General features: G+C 42.8%; 1 protein-coding gene across 8 annotated transcripts in view; it reads left to right on the top strand.

Annotated features, from left to right (window-relative positions):
- Positions 1–509: 509 nt before the first annotated feature.
- The window catches only part of ABI1 (abl interactor 1), a 118852-nt gene continuing 97326 nt past the window's right edge, over positions 510–22035 (top strand). For 3 of the 8 annotated variants that reach the window (XM_084618103.1, XM_084618101.1, XM_084618097.1), the window contains exon 1: positions 515–732. In XM_084618103.1, the coding sequence (XP_084474229.1) occupies positions 616–732 (117 nt within the window). In that variant the 5' untranslated portion in view covers positions 515–615. Of the gene's footprint in view, positions 733–22035 lie in introns of all 8 variants that reach the window. The other 5 variants (XM_084618102.1, XM_084618100.1, XM_084618098.1 and 2 more) reach the window with 3 other exon arrangements.

The raw sequence follows: 22035 nt of genomic DNA, 5'->3' as shown, positions 1-22035 counted from the left end.
TAAAGCAGCTGTTGAAAAAGGTCTGCTTGGATAATCTAGTGAGGCGGGGAAGGCGAGGCGGATTCGGGTCGGGGGGAAGAAGGTGTTTCAATATCTGACTGTCCGCCTCAGCAGTGGCCCTTGTCTCTCCCCCTGCTGTAACGCAGAGCGGATCTCGACCAGACACTGAGGAGCTCGCTCGCTGCTGTTTTCATTTCCCATTGTTACAGCGTGCCCAGCCCTGCCAGGCTTTGAACCAAAGCCGGTGGAAACGAGCGGGGCTGGCAGCTCACCCCTTGGTGAGAAACTGTGTGTGTGAGCGCTCACAGGTCTCAGTCGATCAGCCACGGCCCGACCGTGGGGGAGAACCCCGCCGCGCCTCCACCCGCACAGCTTCGCCTGGCGCATGCCCGATCCAGGAACTCCATTGCCGCGGGGGCGGCGGGGAGAGGCCAGCAGACTACAACTCCCAGCGTGCAGTGCGACGGGCACGCCGTGGGGGGGAGGGGGGGCGGGGAAAGCGCGGCGGCCTCACGAAAGCGAGGCGAGGAGGAATCCCACAATACCAGGCGGGCTGTGCGGGCTCGCCGCCGCCGCCTCTCTAACGCCCGCGGAAGCGATGCGGAGGGGCGGAAAATGGCAGAGCTGCAGATGCTGCTAGAGGAGGAAATCCCTTCAGGCAAGCGGGCTCTGCTCGAGAGCTACCAGAACCTCACCCGGGTGGCCGACTACTGCGAGAGCAACTACATCCAGGTGAGAGCGCCGCGGGCCGGGCGAGAGGGGGGCCGCACGGGCGGCGGGTGCAGGAAGCGAAGGTTGCAACAGCCGGGGGAGCCTCCGAGACCCCGTGTCGCCCGGCATCCGCCTCCGCTGAAGCGCCCGGATACCTCCTCCCTTCCCTTCCCTTCGCCTTTCAACTTTCTAGCCCCACGCCTCTTATTTTCGCGTCCCCCCCCACCCCCGCCTGTGTCGGGGCGGGGGGGTGACTAGTCTGTCAGCGCAGCCCAGAGGGTGTGTCTCCCAGCGCCCAGATCCTCCGGGCTGGGGGAGAGGGTAGATGGTACATGCCCCCTTATGGAGGGCTTGTAAATCTGCCTGTGTGCCTGTTTCAGACCGAATTCCTCAAACCCCACCCCCACCCCACCGCAATTTGGCTTTGTAGTTGCTAGTGACATTTTAAAGAATCAAACCAACCATTTTTTTTTGTTAAATATCCCTGAAGTCCTGGAAGTGCTGGCTTCGTAGGTCTCTTGAAATAGAGACATATGCATCACCCTTTTTACCTTTTCGGGGTGTGTGTTCCCTCCCTGTTAGGTGTGTAAAGAGGTGAATTTCAAAAAAGATTAAGAGTGAGGTTGGCAAATGCTGAATTCTGGGTAGTGTTGAAATACAAATGACAAATACAGAATTATATTTGTATGTTGGGGGAGGGAGGAGGGACACCCCCCCGCCCGCCCCCCAAACACAACATATAATAATCCAAGTGGAAATTGATTGTTTAATATTTGGTGTCTAATTCTCACTAAGACTAAATGAATTACATTCCTGGCATGCTGCACTGGTGATCCTGAATTGTTAAAATGAACAGTTTGCATGTAAATCGACAGTAATGTGAAAGCATGATATGGTATTTCAGCATGGCAATCTCCCCTTCTGAGAGGGCAGGGCTGCTTGCTTCATAATTCAGACATCCATAGCAATATTTTTAAACTGAGTGTCTCTTGCTGCAAGATACAACCCAATTCACAGAATCCTAGAATATCAGGGTTAGAAGGGACCTCAGGAGGTCATCTAGTCCAACCCCCTACTCAAAGCAGGCCTGATCCGCAATTTTTGCTTTCAGTTAATTAGGAGGATTCTTCTCTAGATTGTTCAGTGTTTCCTAACCTCTTCTTTTTAACTTTTTGTGTGTGTGGTTACTTTAAGTATATTTTTATTTTGACTTTTAAAGGTATTGTCATAGTAATATCTAGATAAATCTGAATATAATTTTGTGCATATAGCTGAATTGAAGTGGACACAGAGCTCTCCCAGATGCCCAAATTAGCTAATGGAAAAACTTTAAGAAAGACCATTAAAAATTAAGCATTCTAATTTTCACTCCTTCTTCTTTATAATGTAAATAAACCTATTGACTGTAATATACCAATGGCTAGGACTAGCTGTAAGCTATACTAAATGTCTTAATATTTAGCATTTGTCTGAAACTGTGAGACTGTTTTATTTGTGCAAGTGGAACAGTAATTTGGTGGCTTTACCAAACTTTAAATATCCCTCTATGTCTCTTTGTGAAATTACTCTTTTTCAAAATGTGAGGCAATGCTGTTGATATTAGAATTAAAATGGAAGTAGCAAATCGGAGTTTGTTTTGGGAATGATTTATATCCTTTTCACAATGTGAGGCAATAAGGGTTAAACTGTTTTTATTCTTCAGTTACTTGCTCCACCCAAAGAAAGCTGGTTATATAAATGCTTCAAAGAGGCGAGGTTGCATTTGGGTTTACTCATGGGAAATATGACAAACACACTAGTGTGGTAATTGCAGCACATGTCTTGACCTGTTGATTTTTTTCCCCTCTATTTTAGGAGAGTTGTGGAGAATCTTTCTGGCATTACATGTTGCTTTCAAATAGTCTTAAACCTTACTGTTTAAAAAACAAACAAACCCCAAAACTTATTTTTTTAAGAGACACATCCTCATCCATCATTTGAAATCCATCTAACCAAGAATCTCGTTAAGAATCAAGGTCGGCTGTATGCAGAATCTGTATATTTTACAGTTTGTCGCATACAGCTGTGTATATCTCTGTTAGAGGGAAGCAGTATATACTAAGCTGAATAAACAGGAGTTAAGTAGTAGTTTTGTGGATTTCATACCTTGTTTGTATTCTGTGTAGGTTTAGCCCAATTCATTAAAAGTGGTAAATGAGATGATACTCATCTGATTGTTAGTGCAAAAGTTTTTCCAGTGGTTGTGTAAAACCATCTAGTTTACAGTTAGACTAGCGTAGATATTATTACAATCAGTCTCCTGGAACAGTAGTGTCAATGTTGGGAGGAAGAGGGGCTACCACAGGCTTAGTGGATGTGACACCCAAGGCAATGTAGGGTTGTGAGAATGGGGAGTTATCAAATCAAAACAAAACATGTGGTGTTTGTATTAAGCACCATTGAATTGACAGTATTTTTTGGAACTAGATAGGTATTCCTCCCAACTGCCCTGGATATCACCAGGAAAAAGTAGTCAGTGTATAGTTCTCTCATCTTGAGATGCTCTAAGTGCAGTGTTTAAAACACTTCAAAAATGAGATGCTTTATAATTTGGCTTTATATATGTTTAACTGATTCAAACCAGGCTCTTGGAGATTTCTAATAGAACCATGACTACTAGTATCTTTTTTTAATGAGAACAGCATTGTGCTGCCTAGTGCAGAAGGTGTTATTCTCTCTTGCCACCTCCTCCGCATTTTGAACAGTATGTCTGACAGCCTTTTTGACCAACGCACACATGTGGTGTTGCAAATGCTCTTTTTGATGGAAATTCTCAATTTGATATCTTGCATTGTTCCTTCACTGTGGCAAGAATGTAACCTTTTATAAGATTACTGATTTGTTTCCTCTGAAAAGTCTTTTGAAATTGTATGTGTATTAAAAATGCCTGTATGTCTAAATCTGGAAAAATTAGGCTTAATTTCTAGTCCCCTCCCTTTCTCTCCTTCCTACTTTGCCCTCAACAGCTGATGCTAATCTTTGGATGTCAATGCTATAAGGAACTGAGAAACAGCTACTGGTTACCATGTGCAGTGAAACAAACAACAACAAAGCAGAAATCCAGAGAGTAATGTATCTAGTCCACCAGGCCGTGTATATGCTGGTTATCTGATAGGAAGGAAGAAGAATGCTGTGAGAAGGCACTGAAAGGAGCCAATGAGGTTAGGAGAAGATTCAAAATACTAAAAGGAAATTTTAGTGTGATGACTGTTGGGGAAAGACAAGGGAAAAGAGACTGAATGTAGAAGTAACATCAACTACCTCTTATTATAAATGTTGGGGGATTTTAAAGATTTGATTAGTAGGAAACCATATATAAATGTTACATTACTGGTTTTAATTTATAACTAGATCTGAAATTTATCTTAAACTTCTAGTTATGCTTGGAGGTGTTAGTGATTTGGAAACAGCTAGAAATGTAGTATCTGATCTAGAACCGTGGTTCTCAACCTTTCCAGAGTACTGTACCCCTTTCAGAAGGCTTTGTCTTGCGTACTCCAAGTTTCACCTCACTTAAAAACTACAAGCTTACAAAATAGACATAAAAATACAAAAGTGTCACTGCATACTATTACTGAACAATTACTTACTTTCTCATTTTTACCATAGAATTATAAAATAAATCATGACCTCCAGGTTGAGAGAAACTGATCTACTATATAGAGCAGTATAAACAAATCATTGTATGAAATTTTAGTTTGTACTGACTTAGCTAGTGCTTTTCATGTAGCTTGTTGTAAAACTAGGCAAATATCTAGATGAGTTGACATGCCCCTCATTGAGAACCACTGATCTAGAAGACGTGGCAAGCTAATAAAGGGTTTATAAGTAATTTTAAAGATGAAGCTTTAATTCTTCAATTGGCTATGTGATGCCTTGCCTCTCCTTGTGAAAGGAGCTATCTTAATACAAACATGCTTGGGGATCAAATCTTGTTGTTAATTGCCTAAATTGCCTCTTAGTGTTATGTTGGCATATATATTAAAGTGAACAAAACAAATTCCAACATTAATCTTATGACAGATAGCAAATTAGAAAAGGGGACATTTTGCTTGTGAATTAGTATGCTTTACAATGATGATGTACTCTATGATATGAATGAAGGAAAAGGATTTGGCACTCCTTGGTAAGTCAAGTTAGGGTTGCCAAACACCCCTGTCCCACCCCTTCTCTGAGGCCCCACCCGCTACTCACTCCATTCCTCCTCCCTCTGTTGCTCGCTCTCCCCCACCCTCACTCATTTTCACCAGGCTGGGGCAGGGGGATGGGGGGCAGGCGGAGTGAGGGCTCCATCTGGGGGTGCAGGCTCTGGGTGGGACTGGGGATGAGGGGCTTGGGGTACAGGAGGGGGCTCTGGGCTGGGGCTGAGGGGTTTGGAGTGCTTGAGGAGGTGCAGGCTGTGGGGGAGAGTTTTGGTGTGGGAGGAGGTTCTGGGGGGGGGTGCAGGTTCAGGCTCCGGGCAGTGCTTACCTCAGGTGGTTCCTGGAAGTGGCTGGTATGTCCCTCTGGCTTCTAGGCAGAGTTATGGCCCCCGCAGCTCCCATTGGCCATGGTTCCTGGCCAATAGGAGCTGCAGAGTCGGCACTCTGGGTGGGGGTAACGCACAGAGACTCCCTGGCCACCCCTGTGCCTAGGGGCCACAGGGATGTACCGCTGCTTCCAGGAGCCACACAGAGCCAGGGCAGGCAGGGAACCTGCCTTAGCCCCACTGCGCCGCTGACCGGCGGTGCCAGAGTCCCTTTTCAACAGGGCTTTCCAGTCGAAAACTGGATGCTTGGCAACCCTAAAGGGTTTGCCTTCACTGCATAGCAAAAAAACAAACCCCCCCAACCAAAAACCAACCACAACTCTCACCCTTTCAAAAAAAAGTGTGTGCTTAATTTAATCCAATTTAACAGTAAAACCACAGCAACTAGGGTTAGCAACTAGAGTTCAACTCCAGGATCCCCTATAGGTTTTAATTTGGCTGTTAACCGGAGTTAAACATTGTTGCCATGTCTTCGATACTATTTTAATTTGAGTTAAGAACACTTTTTTTTTTTGCAGTGAAGGCATACATTAAAATACAAGCGTCAGTTTTTGATTCTGTTTCCTTTCCCATAATCCTGCATGACTGCAATTAAACTGCAAAGATATTGGTGGTGTTACATAGCAATTTGGGGATTGTGATTGTGGTGAAATATTTCTATGGTGTGTTGCCAAAGAAGGGATAATATACAGAGTTAAAAAGTACTCTGTCAGAACTAAAACTGTCTAACTTCCCAATTAAAAATACTAACTTATAACTAATACCATAGTACATACATAGTATAACTACTAACTAATACCATAGATGTATCTCACAGTTTCTAGTCTGGATGGGCTTCATTGCTTAGCTTTAGTGAACATATCTGCAAAAACTTGCTTATTGGGTGTGGCAATGAAAAATAGAAATAATATAGGAAACTATGGTCTTCAGTGTTGACATCTTCCTTTGAGTTGCTGCAGTTGATTGCAGTACGAGAACTAATGTAGTGAGTTTCCTTCTGTAATGGGTCTATAAAATACTGATTGTAAACACTGACAATTTAAGTCAAGACGGTGGGATAGTACTTATCTCATGGTCTGGTTAAGCGTAGACGGCTGCATTGTTTACTTCAGTGCTTTTCTGTTAGACTGCTGTGGGAACATTTAGTAATTAAATCAAATGTGATTTTAAGATCACATTCAGAGCCTATAAACTAATGGCTTGAAATACCATGTGATTCTTGTAAATGATGATTATCCTGAGCTCTTTAATGCTGGGGTCATTTTTTATTTTTGTGAATGGACTCTTTAGCTTTTGAAAGTCAATTGCATAAATAATGAACATGAGATTCTGAGAAGTATGTGCTGAATTGCTTAGATGTGCCTTTTTGGATGTGTTGTTTCCTGCTGTAACTTCAAGAGTGGTATGTGGAAATCATAGTTCCAGCATAGCTCAACAGTCAGCTAATCATGAAGAAAGGCAGAAACAAGGGCATCGTTTTTTAGATTGACCTTTGGAATTCACCCTATTGGAGGAAATTGGAGGTTTCCTTCCTGCTGGGGAAAAAAATGCATGTTACATGGAAAAAATAGCTGTACAGATCAAATGTCCTATCCTTTTGGTAGGATGTGTGTTCCACAGTTATTTAACAAAAAAGAGACCCGCAGAAGGTACTTTCTTCCTAAAGTCATCTAACTCTTGTTCTTGTATTCGTGTTCTCTCTTTTTGATGTGTGTGATTGATCTCACACCCAACTCGCTTTGCTTGAAAGAATGATGGAACATGGCGCAGCTTATTTCAGTACAATGAAGTTCACTTAGAAGTTTTGATACAGGAAATTACCTGTTTTAAAGGGATAAACTTCTTAATCATTAATACAAATCTTGTACTTCCTGAGAGAACTTCTGAACTATTTTTGTTGAGTTCCTAGATTTATATTCATGTTTTCAAAAAGGGTTAAAGTAAATTTATTTATTATAGACTCTCAGTGTGTTACAGTAAGAGAAAACAAATCAGTCCACTTTCCATTACACCTAACTATTCAGCACATATATTACAAAAGACTTGGGAGTCTCAGAACAAGGTGCAATGTCCAAGACACAACTCCAGGAATCCTTCATTTGGCTTAAGTTGAAGTGCATACATTTTTTTTTTTAAAAAAATGCATGTTATACTGTGTGCAAAAGATCTTTTTAGTGGGGATGGGAAACAGAGGACAAAAATTCCTTGCCCAAGTATTAAATGACAACCTAGACTACTATAATGTGTCTTGTAAATCACACATTTGGTGATTTTTAAAATATGGATTATTGGCCTACCAGACTTAATGACTCCCCTTTTGTCAATGAGTCTGTTTTTGCAAAACACACTTGAATATGTACATACAGTTCTAAAGTGAACATGAGCAATATGGCTATAGTATAGTTTCTTTAAGTGGTTATTTTGCATGTACAGGAACCACTTCTCTAAATATAGCATGATCATTTTGTGGTTTTTTTTTTTCTTTCTTTAAGGAGGACTGGTTCAGATCATGGACCAGTTGTCACAAACTTGAAATTTTTATACTTGGTCTTCTAAACTATTTGAAGTGGGGTGGCAAGATTTCCACTTCTCTTCTGGTACTGTCCCATTACCACTTCAGTAAGGGTTATGTCTGTGCTTCTCCACCTAATAATTCTCTACTATTACCAGGCAAAGCAAAGTGAATTGGACTCATTTGTTACTGGGGTTAGGGTCTGCTACCTCTGTTGGAGGAGATGCTCTGGAGAGGGGATTTGAAATGAAGAGGCCTAGTAAAAATGTATCAAAGGCTTAGGTTGATACCTTGCTCCCTATGTTGGAAGGAGCTGGAGCACAGAAGTTGGTGTAGTTGGTAGTACTGAAATCTTGGAGGAAAGAGAAGTGCTGAGTGAAAGAGGGAATCAATCCTGCCCTCTACCTCCAGAGTCTGAGGGAAGAACACTGTGAGGCTCAGAGCCTTTTAGGATGGGAACAGAACTGGGGTGTGGATTCAGAGTATGAATAAAAAACATTACTTCTGAAAGTTGTGTGGTGAGGGTAGAGAGATGTGCAGAAATGGTCTGGTGTTGAGTACCAGCAGAAATAAAATGTGTGGGAGGGGAGGGGGGAAAGATGTGGGTGATGAATAGAGAAAATGTAATAGAAGTAAATAACTTAATAAGCATAAACAAAATATGTACCTGTACAATGCCAGTCATTCCAACACTGAAGTTTTAGAAGTACTAATGAAATCTCCCATTACCCCTTTTTGGTAGGGTGAATTATAATCACTTCACAGATGAATAAGTGGAGGCAGAGAGAAGATAAGAAGCTGAGGTCATTCAGGAACACACTGGCAGATTTAGGAACAGAATCCAATTGTTCTGACTTAGTGCTGTGCTCAGAGGGTTCTCCGTCCCCCTAATAGCCCCCATTACTCTCTCCCTCAGCAGAAATTTTGCATTGCTCTGAAGCATTAATAGACAATGAAATGATACCCCTGGGAAAACAAATGCCTCTGAAACTGTCTTTAAACTCTTCAGCAGTAGTAATAAGCCACCTCCTGCCCCAAAATGAACAGTTTTTATTTTAAATATCTGCTTCCTGGCAGAATCTTTAAATGCCAGTTTTCAATTGCTTGTTGTGTAAATTTCTTTGTTACGTAACACCCCAAAATACTGATTCTGTTAGAAACACTGACACACTTGCCTAGGCAAAGGTGCTTGAAGGTACCACTATTTTTTTCCTTCTTTTGGTGGACTTGGTCTTAGTGAAAGCTCCTTGCTTTCAGTAGTCCTGGAAACCAAAGCTTGTGCTTATCCACAGAATAGCAAGGATTAGTGGCAGTGTGTGTCAATTCTGACAGACTAATCTCCTCTCTGGGGTAAGAGGGTAACTCTTTCATACGAAGTCCTTAGTCTTGTGTCAGAGGGACCACCAACTATAGTGTGTGTTTGTGTGGGGGTTTTTGTGTGTATGTGATGTGGATGCCTAGCCAGTGGGAAATGGTTTGTGGCCCTGAACCAGCCATCATATGGTAACCATTGTCAGTCATAATTAACAAATCAGGCTGGTTATAAAGAAGCCTTACCTTTCAGAGTCCAAAGTCCCTTCTCCTTCTGGTATCAATTTCATTAATGGTTGATTCTCTTTGCTTCCACTCTCTGGCCAAGCCTGAGTATCAGGGATTGATATCAGCAGATTCCATGGGGACTCTGAGCAGGAGGTTCCTCCTTCTTCCACTACCCCTAAAGGGGGGCAGCTGGGGCTGGGGAAGAAAGGGGGGAAATAACTAGTGAATCTGTAGTGCTATATCCAGTGGCTCAGACCTTGTTTCCTTATCATCTGCCCTAAGTCCCACTGTACAGGGAGCTTCTGCGGAATTGCGTTTAGGGTGTGCACAGGAGGCACAGTCCATCCTTGTGGACTCCAGAAATCCTGCTCCTCTCTGAGCAGCAGAACCACACTGATTCCTCTATGTGGGGGAGTCCCTGTGTGTCTCCAAAAGTGTGGCAGGACTTGCCCCTGAAGCGCTAAATCTTGTAAACAAGTGCCATACACAAGATATTTATCTGCAGACGCTTTTCTTTCCTGCCCCCCCGTTTTTGACTGTGATACCTTCATAGTCAGAAATGTTGACATCCATGCAGATTGTATCATTGGCTTTCTGCTTAGTGCCAAATGGTGAAGTAATACATGGAATTAATACCTCCAATAGATGGTTTCTTTAAGGATTAAATTTATGTGGTGTATCTACAGAATCAAACTTTATCACTTCTGTGGTGTGTGTGTTTTTTTTTTTTTAAAGTTCTGGAGGGAATGCTTGCTTTGCTTTTGTTCTGGTCAGTCAATTAATGGAGGTGTTAATATGAGTGTAAATGCTACCACTCCCTGGTGGCATGCAAATAATGTTCTTTGTTGCTCAAGTAATTCCTTAGTATCAACAGGAGCCCTCTGAGAATAATTTCTTATAAACAGTGTGAGCTACAGATATAAACTTGTTACTATATTGTGTAGGTATTATAAAAACGGGTAGATATTTTTAGGTATCTTGGCCCAACTTGCAGTATTTTAGTGAGGAAAAAATTTAGACAACTTTCAGACTTGTACATCAAAATACTATAACATATATATTGGTATGAGTTGTAATTAGTAACTACTAACATGGTGGTTAGTCTTACAAAAACTTAGTGCAGTTGAAAAATCACTATTTAGTTATTCCTATTTGGAGCACCATATTTATTGTGTTTCAGTGATTCCTGTTCAGATCCATATATAAGTAAAAAGATGGCTTTTCTAACTGCAAGCTTTGAAACATTAGCCTGGAATCAGAAAGCTAAATTGGGTGTCTCCTGGCTCATGCCTTCTCAAAAATAAAGTTTTTTGCAACTGGACCACAGTTAAGAATTCTATTTGGAGATGTGCCATCCACCTGCTCTTTTATAGCTGTATTGTATCTGCAGAGCCCAACGGGAGTAAAATGCACTATGTATTTTAGTGAAGTAAGTAGAGATGCTTCTCAGTACTTACAGGGAGCAAGCTTATAAAATAAGATGTGAAGTTTACATAAATACATGCCAGAGTTCAAAGTAATATTATTTTTGGTGGTCCTTATGCTATATGCTGTACAAACACAAGGATTTCATTTGTTCTGTCCCCAAGGGCTTATATTATAAGTTCATATCAGGCTCTATCTCAACTTTGCTGTCCATTTTTAAAACCTTCCATGAATTGACTGTAGCCTGCCTCGTGGACCATCTCTTCCTACTCCCCTACACTTGCTGAGTGCTGCTGGCTACCTCTTTGCACTGCCATGCAGTCTTGTCACCATTAATGTGAGAGCGTTCTTGTCCACAACTTCTGCCATCTAGAGCAGCATTCCTGTATCTAGGCACCTCATTGACTCTGCATCTCACTTTAAAATCTCATAATTACTCTCTCCTTCTGCTGTTATTTTATATTCTCCATTTTAAGAGCCATCAGATGGAGACAAACATCTACAGGATCTCTATCAAGTGTTTTTAAAACTACGATACCCACCTGCTGAAGTGAAGAAACAGATTGGCAGAGCCAGAAGAGTACCCAGAAGTCATCTACTACAGTACAAAAAAGTAACAAATGCCACTAGCCATCACCTTCAACCCCCAACTAAAACCTCTCCAGTGCATCATCAAGGATCTACAACATATCCTGAAGGACGATCCCTCAATCTCACAGACCTTGGGAGACAGGCCAATCCTCGCTTATACACAGCCCCACAACCTGAAGCAAATACTCACCAGCAACCGCACAACAGAACCATTAACCCAGGAACCTATCCTTGCAACAAAGCCCGTTGCCAACTTTGCCCACATATCTATTCAGGGGACACCATCATAGGGCCTAATCACATCAGCCACACTATCAGGAGCTCGTTCATCCGCACATGTACCAATGTGATATGTGCCATCAATGCCCCTCTGCCATGTACATTGGCCAAACAGGACAGTCTCTAAGCAAAAGAATAAATGGACACAAATCGGATGTCAAGAATTATAACATTCAAAAACCAGTCGGAGAACACTTCAGTCTCTTTGGTCACTCGATTACAGACCTAAAAGTGGCAATTCTTCAACAAAAAAACTTCAAAAACAGACTCCAATGAGAAACTGCAGAACTGGAATTAACTTGCAAACTGGACACCGTCAAATCAGGCCTGAATAAAGACTGGGTGTGGATGGGTCATTACACAAACTAAAAACTATTTCCCCATGCTAATTTTTCCCCCTACTGTTACTCTCACCTTCTTGTCAACTGTTTGAAATGGGCCATCTTGATTACCACTATAAAAGTGACTTTTTTCCCCCCTTCTGCTGCTGATAGCCCACTTTAATTGATTTGTCTAGTTAGAGTTGGTATGGCAACCCCCATCTTTTCATGTGGTGTATATGTGTGTGTGTGTGTGTGTATAGATATATATATCTTCCTTCTGTATTTTCCACTCCATGCATCTTATGAAGTGGGTTTTAGCTCACAAAAGTTTATGCCCAAATAAATTTGTTAGTCTCTGAGGTGCCACAAGTACTCATTCTTCTTATTTAACTGTAAATCATACTGGGATGCAGTTTAAATTATATTACTATTTTGCATGGCATCTTTAAGGCTGACTGTTTTTACTACCATGGATTTGAATAATAGCTCATCATATGGGCCAGCAGCTTCTAAAGTGATAAATTCTGTTCAACCTTTACTAGAAATCCATCTCTCCGGCAGCTACTCCTTTTGTTGTTGGCCCAAGGGATGGTAGTGACTTAAAAGGGAAACTTACCTTTCATTTGTTTTGCTATGGAGGGTCTGGAGGTAATGATCCTACTCTGGTAGTGGCTTTTCAGGTATAATGTCAAGGATAGGGGGGAGTGGTGTCAGGAGGAACAGTATTACATATCTTTGTTTCAGCGGGAAAGTGTTGACAGAATAGAGGGTTGAGACTAATCCAAAAGGGATTTTATGCAATATGGTTCTGGCTCACTTGGATTTCCACTGTGAATCCTTATACCAATTGGGCTGGCTTGGTAGTTTGAGATGTGAGGCTAAATGTCAGGCTCAGCTAAATAGAGAGGCAATGGATTAATAGGCTTATCCTGGTAAATATCCTGGAGTCCTGAAAGGTGGGGGATATTTGCGAGTCGGGTTTGGCTGATCCAGTCCTGATAGGGTACGGTTGTTGGATTTTTCTTTCCATTTTTTTACATATAGAAAGATTGTTGCTATGTAAAAGTTCTTTTGGCTTTAGGTATCCCAGAAGTGCTCAGATAACACATTTAGGGGCTCCCTAAAAATGTGGGATACCAGATTTGGTATTTGGGATCCTTTGAATATGTCTCTCTAAAACATTACTATTGGGCAGGGCCTTATAAAATTCCCTCAGTGCATTTTCCATTGCAGTGTGTCCTGGAGTCTCTCTGCGCTACACTCTGTTCATTGTTCTTGGAATCTTTAGACTCATTACTGAGGCAGTACAGCTGCCAAGTGGAAGACTTGACTGCATGCTGTCCAAAGCTGAGAGGCTAAAAGATGCTTCCTTATTTTTAGGAGCCCAGAACTCTGAGTGTGAGTGCTGATAAATTCACTATTTAAAGATATAATTGCAACTTGGGAGCACAGTGGAGTTTCTGGTATTAATGGAAACCATATCACTTGATATGACACAGCCACTATTCTAGGGTTTTTTTTATTCCATTCCTTTTTGCTCTTGAATGGCATGACCTTTTGATTTTCTTCTCCATCAGTGTATAATCAATGAAAGCTCTCTAGCACAGTCCTTTGTGTCTGTGAACCTGTGGTGCATGAACCAGTCAATTTAAAAAAATAAAAATTCTGCTCCTTTGTAATTGTTAATATTACATAAAGCATGTTAAGATAAACTTTTAGAGTCTTTTAAGTACTATTTTGTTGTGAGTGAAGGAGGTCTGAAGAGGAAGTCAAAAATAAATGTGCAGCTATACGGTATCGAAGGGCTGAGTAAAACAAAGCTATAGTTACTGAGTTTTTTGTGCAGTTCCATGTGTGACATTTCCTGCTGTTGAGGAAAAAGTTGCTGGTTTTCCCCCTCCTTCACACCACCCTCCCCAAAGCATGGAAGACAGAGTGGGGGATTATCCCTCACAGCCCCAAGACAGGATGAAGGGTTGGAAGGGAGCCAATAGAGACCAGGGTAGCGGGTTAACCCAGTACTTCACTGACTGGGAGCCTATGGGGTTGTTGGATAGTTCCTAGATGGAGACGAGGAGGTGGGCAGAACCCTGGAGTAGCCCGGCAGGGGTTGGTGTTGTGTAATAAGAACCTTGGAGGAATGGAGTAGAGTTTAGAATGGTCTCCTCTTCTCATTTTCTGTTCTCATTTGTCCGTGTTCAGTCCCTCAATCTAGAACCTCACTGGCATGGTGATATGACCGATACTACAATTGCATGCAATGTCTTTGGGACCATATTGTATTAAGTTTGAGTGGCATGTATTGTTGGCCAGGGATTGCATGCTGCTCCAGTTACCAAGTTCTAAAAGCAGGGAGACGTGATGAAGGCTAGTCGATGAAATATAAGCACCTACAGAGAGGTACATTGCCTGGGGAGGTTTGGATGTACTGGTTCAAGCTGGGTTTTCCAGGGTATGCCCATACCGCAGCTGGGAACAAGCCTCCCAGCCTGGGTAGACAGACTTGCACTATCGGGGCTCAAACTGGCATGCCAAACATAGCTATGTGGATGTTGTGGCTCGAGCTCTGAAGCCTGGGCGGGTCAGGTGGAGTTTTCACCACAGATATTTAGTGTACTAGTGTGAGTTCTGCTACCACAAGTCTCTGTCCAGGCTGGGAGTGTCTGTCTCCCAGCTGCAGTGTAGGCATACCCCCAGAGATGGTTAGACAAAGGAAAAGCTTTTAGTATAAAAAGCCTGAGTTTTTTGTGGGGTGGGATGTACTGCAGATGTTAGTGACACCTGTCAGTCCTGTTAATAATAATAATAAAAAAACCTCTTAAAGTTCCTTTGCGATGTGTAGGGGTGAGCATGAGGTAGTTACGAGTGGTTTTGAAAACAGATAGGTAAGGGGGGGAGGAGAATGAGCAGAAGATATTAATTAATGGTTTTTAATGGAAATAGACCATAAAAAATTTAGAAGGAAAATGCATCTTCATGAAGGCTGATGAACAGAGTCTGGCCATCCACGACAACAAGAAAATTCTTCCTGTGAATAGGAAAACTAATTTATGCAGTTGTCTACCATAGAAATCTATTTTTGCTAGTCACGTTCAGAAATGACAAGATATAAAACTGGAAAGCAAAGATTTACGTATAAAAGGTGGTTAGAGGGAGTGGTGAAATCCTTAGCTGTCAGCTTTGTTTTGTGTATGTTTTCAGTATTAAGAACTTGTTTATATGAATGTCTTTTTTCCCCCTTTTATGTAGTACTTAATTTGTATGTTAATGCCACTCAGTGTTTGTTTAAAATGTGCCAGTCTATGATTTGGTTTAACATTTTCCATATTTATTTTGCTACCAATATAGCCATTTATTCCCTCTACAACCCTGCTTAGAAAGCTGTAACAGCATTTGTAACAGGTTAATTTTAATTGTTTAGTACCAGCCTGGCTTGCATCTATTCACATTAAGATGATATTCTCTATCTGTGGTAGCTAACCCTTGCTAGCAGCCTAGGCTGGCCTGTCATTGTTTTCCAGTAACTTGTTTGGTGCTCTTCTCTCCCACCCCTATTGCTGTGTAGGTAGGAACTCCCAGATCTCTTGAGAAGTAGGACATGGCCAGAGTGTGCGGCTGTTTGTGAACGATATTTGAGCATGCGATACTCTAATGAGGCGCTATATTGCCATTGCTCAGATTGCAGTGACATTCATCTAGCAGCATAGTTGGAATGGGTGGCTGATCTGTGGTTGTCAAGGTTTCTTCCCTACTCTAACTCTAGGGTACAGATGTGGGGACCTGCGTGAAAGACCCCCTAAGCTTATTCTTACCAGCTTAGGTTAAAAACTTGCTCAAGGTACAAATTTTGCCTTATCCTTGAACCCTATGCTGCCACCACCAAGCGTGTTAAACAAAGAACAGGGAAAGAGCCCACTTGGAGACATTTCTCCCTACACCCCCTTTCCTGGAGAAGGCTTGATAAAAATCCTCACCAATTTGCATAGGTGAACACAGACCCAAACCCTCGGATCTTAAGAACAATGAAAAAACAATCAAGTTCTTAAAAGAAGAATTTTAATTAAAAAGTAAAAGAATCACCTCTGTAAAATCAGGATGGTAAATACTTTACAGGGTAATTAGATTCAAAACATAGAGAATCCCTCTAGGCAAAACCTTAAGTTACAAAAAAGACACACAGAAAGAAAGTGTCATTCTATTCAGCACAATTCTTTTCTCAGCCATTAAACAAAAGAAAATCTAACACATTTTGTAGCTAGATTACTTACTAATTTAACAGGAGTTGGAAGGCTGCATTCCTGATCTGTTCCCAGCAAAAGCATCACACAGACAGACAAACCCTTTGTTCTTTTCCCCACCCCCTCCAGATTTGAGAGTAACTTGTCTCCTCATTGGTCATTGTGGGTCAGGTGCCAGTGAGGTTACCTTAGCTTTTTAACCCTTTACAAGTGAAAGGGTTTTGCCTCTGGCCAGGAGGGATTTTATAGCACTGTATACAGAAAGGTGGTTACCCTTCCCTTTATATTTATGACAGTGGTCATGTGGGAAAAAAAGCTGCTTGTCTGAATACAACTCATCCATGTTTGTAACCAGACCAGATAAGTGGCAGACTGGTCGCAAAAACATAGCGCTGCTTCCAGTGTAGACTGGGCATTACAGTCGTCTGCCATGGTTAGCGACACTTGTGTCCTAACAGCTAAGGGCTCTTCTTGTTGGTGTGGATGGGAAAGCACTTTTATAACCATGTGAGGTAGCAGTGTGAGAGCCAAGTTAAGCTCTAATGCAAGCTTTTTTTGTTTCAGTAAAATGGATGTGATGTACAACTGTATGTCTTGGAAACAATAATGGTGATTGTGACCACCATAGTAATCATCTTCCAACTTTTCTTACATTCAAGGTTTCGTAACCAAGGACTCACTATATTTAAATCTTGGAGATTCTTTCTGCATAACATCTCTAAGGCTGCGTCTACACTGGCACTTAGTCAGCAAAACTTTTGTCATTCAGTGATGTAAAAAAAAAACAACCACACCTCCCCAAAGGACAAAAGTTTTACTGACTAAAAGCGCTGGTGTGAACAGCTTTGTCTGCAGGAGAGCTCTCTCCTGCCGACAAACAGCAGCTACACTGTAGCTGCGTAGTGTAGCCATACCCTTAGATACATCCTTTCCTATCATCCATACAGCTTAAAACTCTCATCCAGGCTCTAATTGCTGCAACATGCTTTCCTCTGGACATGGTGAATGCAGTCTTGCCCCACTGATGTCCATGCGGAATGCTACTGCACAGATCATTTTCCCATCCTGTTGCTCTGACCATGTCACCCCTGTTTGTGTCACTTCACAGTTCCCTTCTCTCTGTCATATCCTACTTCTCACTACTTGTAAGCTACGTCTCACTTTGAAGACCCTTGAGGAACTTATCCCTACTCTACCTATCCTCTCTCTTTCAGTATTAGAAGATTGACTCCTACCTCTCTGGTTAGTCCATGATGTCAGCCTCTGTAGCCCACTTGCTTATTTGAAACTTTAACGTCTGTGCTCTCTCATATGCTGCCCCTCATGTTTGGGAAAAGTTCCCTGAAAACATTCTAACTGACTTATCTTCCTGAGGACTCTTCTTTGCCATGAAGTCTACAAAACAACTTGACAATAGCTAGGGCTGCTCGTGTGCTGAGACCACCGCCTATCATGCTGATCAATGCTGATCAATGATTTAGATAATGGCCTAGAGAGTACACTTAAAGGTTGCAGAGGATACCAAGCTGGGAGGGGTTGCAAGTGCTTTGGAGGGTAGGATTAAAATTCAAAATGATCTGGAGAAATGGTCTGAAATAAATAAGATGAAATTCAATAAGGACAAGTGCAAAATACTCCTCTTAGGAAGGAAAAATCCGTTGTGTGAGCACACAGAATGGGAAATGATTGCCTAGGAAGGAGTACTGCAGAAAGGAAGGGATCTGGGGGTCAGAGTGAATCATAAACTAAATGAGTCAAAACTGTAAGTGTTGCCAAAAAAAACCCCAAACATCATTCTGGGGTGTATTAGCAGGAGTATTATAAACAAGACAAGAGAAGTAACTATTCTACTCTACTCTGCATGGATACGACTTCAACTGGGGGCTAATTTAGCTACAACTAATCAGGAGAAAGATCTTGGAGTCCTCCTGGATAGTTCTCTGAACATGTCAACGCAGTGTGCAGCAGCAGACAAAAAAGCAAATGGGATGTTAGGAATCCTTAAAGGGATAGAGAATAAGACGGAGAATATCTTATTGCCCTTATATAAATCCATGGTACGACCACATCTTGAATACTGTGTACAGATGTGGTCCCCTCATCTCAAAGATATACCGGCATTAGAAAAGATTCAGAAAAGGGCAACTAAAATGATTGGGGTTTGGAACGGGTCCCATATGAGGAGAGATTAAAGAGGCTAGGACTTTTCAGCTTGGAAGAGAGGAGACTAGGGGGGATATGGTAGAAGTTTATAAAATCATGAGTGGTGTGGAGAAAGTGAAGAATAAGAAAGTTATTTACTACTTCCCATAATATAAGAACTAGGGGCCACCAAATGAAATTAATGGGCAGCGGGTTTGAAACAAATAAAAGGAAGAAGTTCTTCACTCGGCGCACAGTCAACCTGTGGAACTCCTTGCCTGAGGAGGTTGTGAGGGCTAGGACTATAACAGGGTTTAAAAGAGAGCTGAATAAATTCATGGCGATTAAGTCCATTAATGGCTATTAGCCAGGATGGGTAAGGAATGGTGTCCTTAGCCTCTGTTTATCAGAGTGTGGAGATGGATGGCAGGAGAGAGATCACTTGGTCACTACTTGTTAAGTTCACTCCCTTTTGGGCACCTGGCATTGGCCACGGTCAGCAGGCAGGGTACTGGGCTGGATGGACCTTTGATCTGACCCAGTATGGCCATTCTTATGATGTTCTTGTGTCCAGTTCTGGGCGTCATGTTTCAGGAAAGATGTGGACGAATTGGAGAAAGTCCAGAGAGGAGCAATAAAAGGTCTAGAAAACATGATCCATGAGAGAAGATTGAAAAAATTGGGTTTGTGTAGTCTAGAGAAGACCAAGAGGGGACATAAGTTTTCAAGTACATAAAAGGTTGTTACAACAAGGAGGGAGAAGAAAAGTTCTCAGTCTCGGAGGATAGGACAAGAAGTAGTGGGCTTAAATTGGAGCAAGGGCGGTTTAGACTGGACGTTAGGAAAAACTTCCTAACAGGGCAGTTGAACACTGGAATAAGTTAACTTCTATCTAGGGAGATTGTGGAATCTCCATTACTGGAGATTTTTAAGAGTGGATTAGACAAACACCTGTCAGAGATGGTCTAGCTAATACTTAGTCCTGCCATGAGTGCAGGGGACTGGACTAGATGACCTCTGGAGGTTCTGTTCAGTCCTACGATTCTGTGATTATCTCATTGTGTCCTTGTAGAATTTGGTCAGTCTGTATCTAGCCTTCTGTTGGCTCTTTCCTTGGAATGTAAACTCTTTGGGGCAGGAACTGTCTTAGTTTTTGCTTGTGCAATGCCTAGCACCCTGGGCTCCTGGTCCATGTCTGGAGCACCTAGGTGCTGCTGTGATCAAAATAATTAAAAAGGAACTTTGGACTATTTTTTCTTTTTGAAGAATTTAATTTGTTTGGCTGTTTTATGTTCTCTGCGAATGTGGCTGGATTCAAATACTCTTTAGGATGTGTGCATTTGCAACTCTAGTAGCTTTCCTTTTGTAAACTGAAACTTTTTATGTACAGGACTAATAGTGTAGACGCTTGCCTGTAGGTATTTTGGGGTGTGGGTGGGTGGTGTGTGTGAATGATGTCCATCTCCACTTGCGTTGTTGACTCTTTACCCCTCTGAAGGTATAAAATCCCTGCTTGCTACACTTGTGAAGTTACCGAGTACTCCAAGTGTGAGATGTTTGATCCTCAGGGCTTGTCTACACTTGCAGTGGTGGAGCTTCTCCCGTTAGTGTAGGTACTCCACCCCTTTGAGAGGTGGTAGCTATGTCGACAGGTGAAGCTCTCCCATCAACATAGCGCTGTCTGGGGTTTGTCGGTATATCTGTCGCTTTGGGGTATGGATTTTTCACACCCTGAGTAATGTAGTTATACCAACAGAAGTTGGCAGTGTAGACCAAGCGTCAGTATTTAAATACTTGGAGAGCGGTTCCTCCCATTGGGTCAGATATTTAGCATTTTAAAATAATTATTCAAGTGAAGACTTACCCAGAGGACCATAACGTGCTCACAAGAGTTATCAAGAACTCTGTTATAAAATGCATCTAAGCTCTCCTATAATTGACTCTTTGAAGATCTAAATCATGCCCCCATTTACAACCATGCCAGCTGCTGTTATGTGATCAGGTAGAAGTAAAGACCAGGATATGTTTCACCTACATCTGGCTAGGAGTTAGCTACTGGTGCTTTCAGAAGTAGATCCTCTTAGCCCAGTGGTCTCCAACCTTTTTAGGTGCAAGATTACTTTTTGAGAATATAAGGGCAACCCAGGATCTTCCCCACCCCCTTGCTCCATTTCTCTCCCCTCCCCCTGTTCACTCTCCAACACCTGTGCTCACTTTCGCCAGGCTGGGGCAGGAGGTTGGGGTTCGGGAGGGGATGTGGGCTCTGGGCTGGGGCCGAGGTGTTCGCAGTGTGGGAGGGGGCTCTGGGCTAAGCCTGGGGCAGGGGTTGGGGTGCAGGAGGGGATGAGGGGTGAAAGCTTTAGGAGGGAGTTTGGATACAGGAGGGGGTTCTAGGCTGGAGCAGACTGTTGGGGTGCAGGAAGGGGTACAGGGTGCTGGCTCTTAGAGCGGGGTCAGGGCTGCAGCAGGGGGTTGGGGTGCAGGAGAGAGTACAGGGTGCTGGCTCGGGGGGCTTGGGGTTGGGGTGTGGCTCCCACTGGGCAGCACTTACCTCTGGCAGCTCTTGGTTGGCAGCAGGCGCAGCGAGGCAAAGGCAGGCTCCCTGGCCCCCCACCACTCCTGGAAGGGGCCAGTGCAACCCTGTGGTTCCATGCACTGCTCCCCCTCTGCAAGCACCGCCCCCACAGCTCTTCTGGCCAATGGGAGCTGTGGGGGGGCAGTGCTTACAGGCAGGGGCAGTGTGTGGAGGGAGACTCCTTCCCTGCGGGACTGCACCGGCCGCTTCTGGGAGCGGCGTGGGGCCAGGGTAGGCAGGGCGTCTGCCTTAGCAGCAGTCACACTGCACCTCTGGGAGATCCTCTAGGATCAGCCGGTTGGTGACCACTGTCCTCGCATAATGAACCTTTGTTGCCATGAGATTATAGCAAAGCCACATGCATTATGTGGGACTCTACCTTAAATCTAAATGAAAACTACTGGACAATGTGGGAGCCTACTTGTAAAGTGGGCCATATTGCTGTGAGCCTGTTGCAACTTTGTTTGGGATCTTCACTGTGGGAGTTGAATATGTTGGCTTTGACTTACAAAGCTCTAAATGGTCTGGGGCTCTTCTACCTGAGAGAGACACCTGCTCATTATATTGTGATTACCTATAGCTCTCTTGTCTTGAGGCAGTGCTTAATTTTTGCCAGGGCTGAGCCCCAGCACCTCTGGGTTTGCTGTATCAGTAATGAATGTAAAAAATAGCTTGAGCCATTCATTGCATCTCTTTCATTACAAATTAAACACTGTTGCGAGCGGACTGCTGGCAGGGGCATTCTTTGAAAGGGGCCCTGATTATGGAGGAGGCTTGCTAATTTGGGTTACGGGGTATAGAACAGTGAGAGGGTTTATGGAACACTGCAAAAGTATTTTTGTTTGATTTAATTGAATTTACCTATCTAAATCAATGGGATTTCTATAGTTGTGCTATAAGGAGGGCTTTGGGATGTATGGCCACTGGGAGGCCTTCATGGACAGAAGAGTTCTCTCGGGATGGACTTCATCTGAGTAGGGAAGGAAATAGACTTCTAGGATGGAGGCTGGCACAACTGATTAAGAGAGCGTTAAACTAGGAATTTGGAAGTGGATTGGACTGAAGAATTTTATGGATCTAAAGGCAGAGGAGGCCTGGGATTACTTCAAGTCAAAGCTGCAGAAGCTATTGAA

Source organism: Lepidochelys olivacea, assembly GCF_965140295.1.
Source record: "Lepidochelys olivacea isolate rLepOli2 genome assembly, chromosome: 2".
In the NCBI taxonomy this organism is placed as follows: Eukaryota; Metazoa; Chordata; order Testudines; family Cheloniidae; genus Lepidochelys; species Lepidochelys olivacea.
This window is presented reverse-complemented; position numbering and strand designations above follow the sequence as displayed.